Source organism: Quercus robur, chromosome 4, assembly GCF_932294415.1.
Source record: "Quercus robur chromosome 4, dhQueRobu3.1, whole genome shotgun sequence".
Classification (NCBI taxonomy): domain Eukaryota; kingdom Viridiplantae; phylum Streptophyta; class Magnoliopsida; order Fagales; family Fagaceae; genus Quercus; species Quercus robur.
The window spans coordinates 32,066,055-32,077,891 of NC_065537.1; the positions used below are offsets into that span (position 1 = coordinate 32,066,055).

At 34.0% G+C, this 11,837-nt stretch overlaps 2 protein-coding genes across 2 annotated transcripts; one reads left to right on the plus strand and one right to left on the minus strand.

Annotated features, from left to right (window-relative positions):
- Positions 1-6,166: 6,166 nt before the first annotated feature.
- On the plus strand, positions 6,167-7,417 carry LOC126721750 (uncharacterized). The gene has a single exon (XM_050424810.1). The coding sequence runs from the start codon at positions 6,167-6,169 to the stop codon at positions 7,415-7,417; it is 1,251 nt and encodes a 416-aa protein (XP_050280767.1).
- A 2,034-nt stretch (positions 7,418-9,451) lies between these two features.
- Positions 9,452-11,422, minus strand: LOC126724421 (SUMO-activating enzyme subunit 2-like). The gene is made up of 4 exons (XM_050428964.1): positions 11,345-11,422; positions 11,056-11,274; positions 10,493-10,594; positions 9,452-9,712 (listed from the first exon to the last, which is right to left on the minus strand). The coding sequence occupies exons 1-4, from the start codon at positions 11,420-11,422 to the stop codon at positions 9,467-9,469; spliced, it is 645 nt and encodes a 214-aa protein (XP_050284921.1). The 3' UTR covers positions 9,452-9,466.
- Positions 11,423-11,837: the final 415 nt, after the last annotated feature.

An 11,837-nucleotide genomic window follows, 5' to 3' on the forward strand; every position in this document is an offset into this window, starting at 1 on the left:
TGCATTGTAAAACCATGTTTATGCAGAGAGCGTAACAGTTTCTATAGTTTGGTGCCTATTGAATTTGCCTTTTGATGTAATTTAAGTGCATTTACATTCTCAGCTTCTTTTCCTCTCGATGAGTGTTTATGGATTACATTCTCAGCTTCTCTATCTCTGTTTCTTAGCAAGTGCATGCACACATTTCAGTTTTTGGTTTTCCTGCATGTATAGGAAAAAAAAAAAATTCCCAGTGAATGGTTTGAGGAATGAGCAGAGCAAAATAGAGCAAAAAAAAAAAAAAAAATATTCCCAGTGGAACTTGAGTCTATGAAACTTGAGTTCCACTGGAAAAAACAGAGCAAAACAAAGCAATCTCTTGGCCTAAACAGAGCATTGAGCTTTTTTGATCTTGAGAATTAAATACTTGAGTTCTTGTTTGAGAATCTCGAGTTTCAAACACTCGAGTTCTTGTCTTTTTTTTTGTGATTTTTTAATTTTTTTAAATCTCACATTTTTTTTCTTTTGTACAAATGAGCTTTTTTTTCAAATGTAAGTATTGTGAACATAAGTTTGATGGAGGTTATTGATCATGATATTGTTATTTGTAAAAAAACTACTAAAATTGTACAAGAAGAAGCTTATTTTTCTCCCAAAAAAAAAAAAGAAAAGAAAAGAAAATAAGAAGCTTATCTAGCCTTTAAAATTTAGGCGCATACAAAAAGTTAATCTAATTTTAATTTAATTATATTTATAGTATATGTATGTGCTATAGAGTATAGAGAGAAAAAGACATAACATAATTATATAATATTTTTTAAAAATTAGAAAAAGCTTATTCTTTTTCATAAAAAGCTTATTTTTATAATTCTATAGATCCATTTATTTTAAATTATTTGTTATTCTTCTATTGATCCAATTTTGCTATCAATTTTCATACTAATATTATATTCTTTATCTATTTATTGTAAGGCAAAAGAAATATGGTTGTATCACTAAAATAAAAAGTAAATAAAAAATTTGTCGTTATAGAAGACGACATTTTTTAGTAGCAAACATTTTTTGGTAGTAATAATAAATAGGTATGAATAGAACAAAATAGGGGGCTTATATAACTTTGTATAACCTTTTATATACTATCGCCCCCCCCCCCCCCCCCGCTCTTTTGTTCTATTCATTAATTGAATTTAATTTGTTGATTAAGGCAAAGTTCCATAAAAACTCCCGCCTTCTTCGAAATATCATGAACAGTTCCCATAGGTTGAGCGCCCCTTTCAAGGAAATATAGAATAGCAGGAACATTTAAATAGGTTTGATTCTTTAGCGGATCATAAAAGCCCACTTTTCAAAGAGCTCTTCATTCTCTTCAGCATCGAGCATCAATTGCAACGATTCGATAAACCACCCATTGGGATAGATGTAGATGAATAATACCCCCCCTAGAAACATATAAGAGGTTTTCTCCTCATACAGCTCAAGAAAATTCGAAATTATGTCTATGGATCGAATTTGAAATTTTTAATTAGTAATGTCAAATGGATCCATAAAATAATCAAATCAATTAAATAAGAGTTAAGTATTTTTTATTATTCCTTATTCTTATCCGAAAAAGAAAATAAAATCATTTGTATTCGCATCCTCATAACTCAAGTTGGATAACTTGCTAATAACCCAAGGAAACCCTTTACTTTAGGTATTTCGTTTATTGAGCGATCTCTAACCACGCACCTTTTTTTGTCTTTAGAATCTTATTTGATTCTTAATTAGAATCTATTTATTGAGACAACTGAAAGTGGTATTTCCTTGTTCAGGATTCTTTATCGTTTCTTTATCCTTAAATGGTACGTTAATTAAGAATGAGAGAAGAAAATTGGTTAGGTCGGGTCAAGTTTATTCTTCGAAAACCTAAGATCTGATAACTGTGCACTCTAGTATATTTAACGGCAGGGTGGTAGAATTATTTATTTGGCACGTGTATAAAGTTTAGAGAGTAAACTATCCAAAATAAAAGTTAATTTAGGGGGTGTAATGACCACTACCTTATAGTTTAGGAGGTGTCAAGGTATTTTATCCTAAAATGAGAGATGTGTAATTCAAGTGCTAGGAAAAAGAGTTAAGAAAAAAAAAAAAAGGTGTTGAAGTGAATTTGATTGAGAGCATGTTCACCGCTAGACCACAGGATTTGGATCCTCTCCATGAGGGTGTCCACTTAAAGACCATAATTCAAAATAGAGTAAATTTAGAGTCTAAATTTTGCCAACTTATTAATTTTAGATTAGTTTACCATAGGTAAATTTTTACCACATTGAATGATGACTATTAAACGGACATTTCCCATTTTACTTTGAAAGGCAGAGGATTTGGATCTCGACGACGACGTAGCTCAACAAATTATAAGTTGCTTTTCATTTAGGTATTGCGTCTATTTTTCTCATTATGACCTGTAGTCCACACAGGCTATCGTTATCAAGTGGGGAAAGGGACATAAGTCATAATTAAAACCCATGTTTGAAGGTAAAGGTATATCTCTATTGATATTTATATGAAGTTATGAAGACCTTACACTTATAGCTTTCTAACCAAAAAGAAACAGAAAATAAATAAATAAATTTGATAGGAAGTTGCGTACATGCATTATTTCAACTTAATTGTTTCTTTCTAAAATAATAATAATAATAATTAATTGTTTTGTCCTATTAATGAAAATTTATAGTAACGTGTCCTTTGCGGGATACAATTAAATGCTGGACCAAATTTTAGAGGTTGGAGAAGAAGGAAGAACGTGTTAGTTTAACCAATATAAAAGATGATTAGGCATTTGCAATTAGATTAAATTCCTTACACCTTGGTGCAAGTGCTAAGATCACTAAAGGAAAATACAAGAAAGAACAAGTCGTACTCTGAGCACAAAACTCCCACGTTTGCAGGTCTGAGAGAAGGGGACTTATTTAAAAAATAACTATAAAACCTATACTATATTATAAGTTAGGCAACGTTTCAAACTTATTTCATATCTAACAATTCGAGTCCAGTGGACTCAATTTACCCAAAAATCTGAGCTGGACAAGTAGGAAACCGAGTTTATTGAACTCGGTTTCTATACATAGAAATCGAGTTTAATGAACTCGGTTTCCATGTGTAGAAACCGAGTTCATTGAACTCGGTTTCTATGTATAGAAATCGAGTTCAATAAACTTGGTTTCTATGTATAGAAACCGAGTTTATTGAAGTCTGTTTCTATACATAGAAACCGAGTTCATTGAACTTGATTTCTATGTCCCATCTTCTCTGACGTTCACGTGTAGTCTGAGCTGGAAATCGAGCCTACTGGACTCAATTTCTATAAATGGTCCCTAGCACTCCACGTGTTGCCGTGGGTCCCAGCTGGGACCTATTTTCCCTCTTTGTCCGTCTCACTACACTCTCAGACACATACACCTCTCAGTTCTTCACTCCACTTTCTCAGTAAGCTCACTCACACTCATCTCACACAAGTTCACAACATCTCAGGTATACTATGATTATTTGCTAGTTTTTTTATTTAAGAAAAATTGACAACATATTAGGAAAAGTTATGTTTTCTTTTTCTTTTTTTTGTTAGTGTAAATATAATTTAGAACATATTAGGAAAAGTTATGTTTTTTATTTTTTTGTTAGTGTAAATATTGTGATTAATCTATTTGGTAGTATATTGTGATTAGTTTTTTTTTTTTTTTTTTTTTTTTGAGAGTTTGATTAGTTTATTTGTTAGTATATTTGTTGTAGTGATTAATTTATTTGTTAGTATAGTGATTAATTTATTTGTTAGATATTGTGATTAGTTTATTTGTTAGTGTATTGTGATTAATGTATTTGTTAGTGATTAATTTATTTGTTAGTATATTGTGATTAGTTTATTTGTTAGTATATTGTGATTATTTGCTAGTTTTTTTTTTTTTTTTTGAAATTAATATTATGATTAATTATAAAATGCGTAATCACGTTCATAGTATGACTCATGTTATGTCCAAAAAACTAGTCATATCTTGAAATTGGTTTTGTTTAGTCCTTTTATTTTGATAGCTTGCATTTAATCATGACAAGTGAAGCTTATTTGAGTTTTGACATTAGTGCTCAATTGAATGATGAACTTGATTACTTACCGCCAAACTAATGTCTAAATATTTGGACACATTTATATAAGATCATGAATCTACTTAAGAAAAAATACATATAATGGATATTGTGAGGCCCTTATGGATATGATGGGAACATTTAGTGCTAAATATTGTGATCAATTGTTAGGAATATTTAGTAATTTTAGGTCTTTATCATGGATATGAAATGGATTATGAGTTTGATACCTAAGATATTTGTAGTCTTGTTACCATAAATTATTTCAAGATATATTTATTTAAGATTTGTAACAGAGATTTCAAGGTTGGTATATAATATTTTTGTTCATGAGAACTTATTTGAATGGGTTTTGAAAGTCATGCCCCTAGAATGATTTGGAATTTTAAAAGAATATGAAATTGGTAATGACTATTTTTGTATGTGACCTAAGGTGAGTGTATGCAAATTTGGTTGAGATTAGTATTGTTGGCATTTCATATGCAAAGTTTTGTGATTGATGTTGATTGAGTGGTATAAATTTGTCACTAACACTATTGCACTTGATGATCTATAGGTTGACAATGATCCATATAAATATATACTACGATGGACCCCTTAGCAATGCCAACCCTTATGACGGATTGATGTTTCAAGGTCTAGGTATCCAGTGCTACTATATGATGATACGATGTAAGCTAAAGACCCTGAATGATTTCAAAAGTAAAAATTATGGAAGAGTTGCAAGTGAACCCTGCTTTGCATGACATACATATTACTTTCTATTCTCCACATGAAGTTCTTAATCAATGCATTAATTACAGATATATGGCGATAACAGAGGACAAACATGTGAAATTCATGTTTAGAAAGATGGAAAAATGGGAAAAGGTAGCAGATTTTGAGTTGTACGTCAGTTTGCAGCCACGTGCGGAAGTCGGCGTAGAGGAAATTGTACAAACAACTACATCTCTACAGTTTGCAGTCCTAGATGATTGATGCACCACATTGGGAGGCTATACACCCTCTTTTCAAGAGACACCAACAACAATTGAGAGCGAACCTAGAAATAGATATGAAGATCAATTTTGTACACATCGAGGCGAATCCTCTACAGTTCCAGTAGTTGAAGATGAAGACGAAGACTGTATTGGGGAAGATTTTGACGATAGAGATGAGAACAAAGAGAGGATTAAGAGAGACAACTTTGACAGGAGTGTTGATGACCATGAAATTACTCCCATTCCTCATGTTAATGATATGGCTGAATGTGATGAAGATGATGCAGACGCTACTGTTAGAGTTTAGCATGTTACAAATGCGACCCTCGTTTATGAACCTCCTGCCTCATCATTTTATGAAAATACTTGGGAAAATATGGTTGATCCTGAAGTTGCTCAGCAAGCATTTGGTTCTTCTTGGAATGCGGACATGACTTTTGCGAAAGGGTTGATTTTTGCGAATAAAGAGGCGGTGAAACGTGCACTAACAATTTACGCTATAAAGCATAACAGAAACATTGTGACTAGTAGGTCGACCAAAAGTAGATTGTCTGTGAAATGCGTCGATGAGTCATGCATGTGGTACGTTGGGGCAGTCAAGAAGCCTGAACATGGATTATGGATGGTCACATCTTACAGGGGTCCTCATAGTTTTATACCCCTTGCCACGGCCCTTGATGGTAGAATGATGGATTGTAATTTTCTTGTAGCAGAATTTGTTCCATTGTTTCAAGAAAAACACACGGCAACAATTTATCACCTCAGAGATTTCGTTAAAGGGAAGTATTATGGGCATAAGCTTTCTTACTATAAGATATGGGATGCGAAACAACGAGCTATTGCAAAGATATTTGGGGATTGGGAAGAGTCTTGCCAAAAGTTGAGAAAAATTATTATTGGCATACTTGGATCAAGAAACTGGCACCCGGTACTGGTGGCACACCATACCCAGGGACGAGTTCGGTGATACAATATTGCGTTATGTATTTTGGGCTTTCGCTCCATGCATTGAAGAATTCAGGCATTGTAAGCCAGTGATCAGTATTGATGGGACTCATTTGTATGGTAAATATCGAGGGGTGTTGTTGATTGCAATGGCCACCGATGCTAACAACAAGGTTTTGCCTCTCGCCTTTGCCATTGTGGACAAAGAGTCAGGGCCTAGTTGGAGGTGGTTTTTAGAACATCTCAGGATCTCACTGGAAGATGTGATAGCAGATAAGGACATTTGCATAATTTCTGACCGACATAAGGGTATTCAAAACGCAATTGTAAACTGGCCTAGAGATGATGATGGACGACTACGAGTAGTTCACAGATATTGCCTTCGACATGTTACTAGCAACTTTAACACGCATTTTCAAGATGCCACTTTAAAGTCATTGGCCTTGAAAATGGGGTATACTACTCAGGAAGTTAAGTTTGAGTTGTACATGCAACCTATCAAGGAAGCCGAGATTGAGGCCCTTAGGAAGAAACGAAGAACCGAGCGGCAGGAAAGTGAACCCGACTCATCCATCATGCCATACACATATCTAATGAAAGAGGATCTAAACATGTGGACCCAGCTACATGATGGTGGATACCGTTATGGGGCTATGACAACCAATGTCTCAGAATGCTTCAATGGAGTACTAAAAGGTGCCCGTGGCCTATCCATTGCTGCAATTGTTGAATTCACTCATTGCAAACTTGTTGCGTATTTCCATGATCGACACAAAGAAATTACTCATGATCTCTCACAGGGCAAGGTATGGAGTAAATATGCCTTAAAAATCTATGGACAAAACCTACAAAAATCTCTTGGCCACCATATAAATGCGTTTAATTATGTGAATGGTATATATCAAGTAATTACTGCATACAACATCCATAGCTCTGGAGGGAGACACCATAGTCATGAAGTAAACCTAATGGACAGAACATGTCGTTGTGGAAAGTGGCAAAATCGAAAGATCCCTTGTTCACATGCAATTAAAGCTCTTCAGCACTTGGGGCAAGATGCGACTACATATATTGACCCATGTTATAGTTTGAACAATGTCATTCGCACCTACTCACATGCATTTGTGGTGCCAAAGTCAGAGTCATTGTGGAGGGATGTGAACGGTCCAAAGTGGGTGCCTAACCCAAACCTGTTGCGGGGCAAAGGTCGACCTGTGGTGTCTAGGATACGGAATGAGATGGATGGGGTCCGACGAGAACTAGGAAGCCGGAGGCCAAATTTTGACTTGAGGGAGATTCAACAAAAGCAAAGTTGTGGACTGTGTCATCAACATGGGCATAACTGTAGAAGATGTCCACTTTCTCGTGGGGCTTCGACAAGCAGTAATGATCCAAACTAGGTAAGTGATGCTTTTATATAAAATGCCATGATTGTATCAATTAGCCAAGTTGCATAGATTAGTACGTATATTTTGGCTTTTGGTATCTAACGACAATATTTGAATTTTTGTCAGGCATGTAGATACTTGATTTTGGAATGGCATTGTAGATGTAAATTAGGGTTCTCTTTATTGTGTATTTGAACTTACTACTGGGTTGTATCGACATTGACCTTTATTTTTTTTATCACTGAATGAACTTGTAATCGAAGTATTCTATATCCAATGTACCTGTTCCTAGATTGTGATATTATGAATGTTCAATTAGTTGTTAATTATTTCCATTCTAGCTAGAGACTACATAGATGGCAATCCCAAAGAAACGGACATGTACTTTAACACAAGTAGCTTAAGCTTGAAGGTGCCAGAGGGTTCAAAAGAAGTGTTGGTGAAGAACCTTTACTTACTACACTGATGTGCCCCTTTCCTACTATACTGGACTTCTTGGTAAGTAATTTGCTCATCAATTGGGAAAAAAGTTTATAAGATGGATTTTATTTTCAAGAAAATTAAAGAAACAAAATAAAAAGGATTTTACTTCATAATCTTTTATATGATTGGAATATACAATTCATGGAACTCTGGATTAAAGATGAATTTGATACTTTGCAGTGTAGTTATTCATTTATACTACATAATCTATCTTGTTCATGTCACTCTTTTCTATCCTCTACACCATCTCCTCCTCTGCATATTAGTAACTATAGATATTTTCTTTAAAAAAAAAACATTGATATAGTAAATGCTTCATCTAATTGGATTTACTTTTGCACATAAGTATGCCTGGTATGACTGCTTATGCTGGTTTCTATGAACTTTGCTCACCAAAGAAAGGACAATATGTTTTTGTCTCATCAGTAGTTGGTGCAGTTGGCCAACTAGTTGGGCAATTGGCCAAATTGATGGGTTATTATGTTGTTGGAAGTGCTGGAAGCAAAGAAAAGGTACATCAACCTTAATTGGAATCTTCTTTAAAATATTTGAAGAAGAAAAGTACTAGGTATGCATTGTTCTGATAGGTGCTACCAAGAATATCATTTTTATTCAATAATTCAATTAGATATTTGTGACAACAATAAAGTACACATAAGTTGATCTTCTGATTATATCATCACCAAACTAACATCCAGATTATATCATCACCTTTTACTAACATCCATTTTGAATGAATTTGAAACAATAGTATATATTTTGTTCTTAATTCGAACTGAATTTGCAGGTTTGATATTTTTTGTTTTCCTCCTTCAATGAGTTGTTATTTATTTGTCTCTAGTTAGAAATTTAAAGTATTTTAACACAGTACAACCAGGTGCTACCACTAACACCAAAGAAAGAGCCAAGTCTTTGAGTATGATACACACACATTTATTGGAAGACCAATACTTGCCTACTGTACTGTCCTGTACTGTTATATCGTATTATGGTCCCACTATTTTAACCATAATTCACCACCATTTGTCATTCATGCACCACCTTTCACAAGTTCTTCAGATATTTCAATTTGCATTTTCTAAGAGCTGCAATTGCAATGCCAGCATAGTGTGAATTGGTATTTTTTGTAATGGACAGCATTTTCAATAACTTAATTTCGCTTCAAACTTCAAACACCCACACACACACACAAAAGTACTACTACTATTATAGTTGAACACTAAAACTTGGAAGGGGAGAGAGAGAGAGAGAGAGAGATCTAATAGCGGATTTACCCCAATGACCAGCCTTAAAGTAATTGATCCTTAAGCAAACAATTCGATTGTAACAATTAAAACTACTTCCACTTGGAACAACTAATGGAGATAAATGTTTTTATAATATCATACATGTACAACTCGATAAAATATGCAGAGTAACAAAGCCTTAAAAAAGTAAAAACCCCAAGAATAAAAAAAAAAATCAGAATATCTAACAACTGTGTGCCACAAAATTAATATTCCAGCTATCAATCTAGTGTACGTCACCGTTCACAGTGGGCTGACATTCATATCTAATGAACAACAATGACGCCAAGAACTATCTGACGGTAAAACTGGGGGTACAGGATAAAGCTTCTTCAATGTTATAACCAAACACGTGATCATATATTCTCCTTCCATACTGTTCAATGTCTTCATCTTTTATACGTTTAAATACATCTTCTACATGTTCTGATGAGCTCGTAGCATCAGTAGAACGCACATTTAAATCATTTTCCTGATTTCTGTCTCCAAATAACTTTGTGAAAAGTAAGTCCTTTGCCCATACAATACAGTGAACAAACTGCAAAAGTGAAACAAATATGCCATAGCCTAGGACTTACAGAGCATGAGTTTATCTTGAAAATGATCAAAGCAAGAAGCCTAAATCATTAACCCTTGTGACAAATGATCATTCACACATGATTATAAATGTAATTCCTATAAGCTGTTAGAAACCATATGACATTCTGCATTTTTTAACTGTTCGATCAGAAAACAAATTACAGTTGCAGTTGCAGATAATTATCTACCGAAATCTAAAAAAATGGCAGTCCCAATAACTAGGGAGCCGCAAGTTAAAGTTTTTCTGTCCTTTGTAAATGGGTGTAATTTTTCTTGTTATTTTCTTCTTCCATTTTTTGTTTTTTTGTTATTTTTTTGTTTTTTGTTTTTTTGTTTTTTTGTTTTTTTTTTTGCCACCTCCCAGGTTTCCAGGGTAATTTTTCATTTTTAGAGGTCAACCTCTCACAATATTGCACTTGGTCCCTTCAATGCCTCTTCACTGCAGCTTGTTTTCCTCAACATCATCTTACTACATATCTTCTATTTTCGCATTATTGAAATTGTTATTTAAATACTTACAAGCCTAACCAACATAAGACCTCGACTATTTTATTAAAAACAATTGTCTAGTTAAAAGTATTAAGTAATAATTCATGGCAGACAAAATAATCATCCAAAAAAAAAAAGAATGATTCATGGCAGACAACTGCCAACTAAAGGCTCATGTTTTCCAACTCAAACATACTAAAGCAGTTGATTAAAAACGAAACAATAACAAACCAATAAGCATTTGAAATACCTTTGATGGTGTACTAGTAATAGTGCAAACAGGATAAGTTTTGGGGGCAGGTTTTGGCTGACACTCATAGCACTCCGTTCTTCCCTTCACATGTACAGTTACCTGCTTCCACAAATTAGTAAAAATAAGGAAAAAGATACCATCATCAATGAAGGAGCCACAATCTAGTACTCTAAAAATCAACTGTTCAGAATAATTATCCTATAACTGTTATAGAGAGCACCATCCTTATCAAAATAACAAATGCCATATATAATTTTTTTGATAAGTTACAAATGCCATATATATGGACAAAAAGTGCAACTACTTTCTTGTCAAATCATCTTTGGAAAAACAAACAAGAGTTATGATTTGCAATTATTTTATGAATTAATAAACCTACTTTGTGTGTGTGTGTATGTGTGTGTAGAGATACACAAAATACACTGATCAAGGGAAGGGGATATGACAAACACACATGCGCACAAACAAAGCATAACTGAATAAAGTCCATATTACAGACCTGTTTTAGTATAAGATAAATGATTTCTTTCAAATAAATATAGATACTAAATGTAAATCACCTGCCCAAGTAAGCCAGTAGTCCCACTTTCAACCAAAGGAACTTCAGCAGCCAAGCATAGGCGATTCACATGTCGTCTTGCATCTAAGTTGTCAAGGCCATTCAGAACAACATTAAATTGCTTGAAGAAGCCCACATTAAAGTCAGGATCCTTGACATTGGCATGGTATGGCGTTATGCTTATGTGAGGTCTAAATTTTAAGACAGCATCCCGAGCAACCTGGTTGAAAATTCTATGAGAAGATCATAAAAAAGAAGGTGCCCGTGCAAGATATTGGAAATGTACTAACTTTGGCCTTGGATTGCCCAACATGTGATTTTCGGAATAGAAATTGTCTGTTAAGGTTGTTGACTTCAATAGTGTCCATGTCAATCTGCAAATTAGAAGTAACAAATGCATGAGAAAATTGTTACGAAAACGATAATGTATACCAACAAATCTCCTGCTTAAAACCACTAAAACTTTGAAAAATCATCAGAAAATACAGTATCACCACGGCCACACAAATTGTAGATAGAAAATAGTTTATCAAACAAGAATGACTAATCACTAAATTATCCAGAAAGAATCAAATATCAAGTGGAGACTGGAGAGAGGAGATGGGGTATGGAACATGTCATGACCCAAACCTGTACTTCAGAGTTTAGAGCATGATCGGCATGTTAATATTAAGTTTACCTCATCAGAGACTGAAGGTACTTATCAAGAATTATTTCTTGACTTCCTACTTATTTTATTTCATAAAAGCCAATATATACAAAAATGATGGCAACCTTGAAATT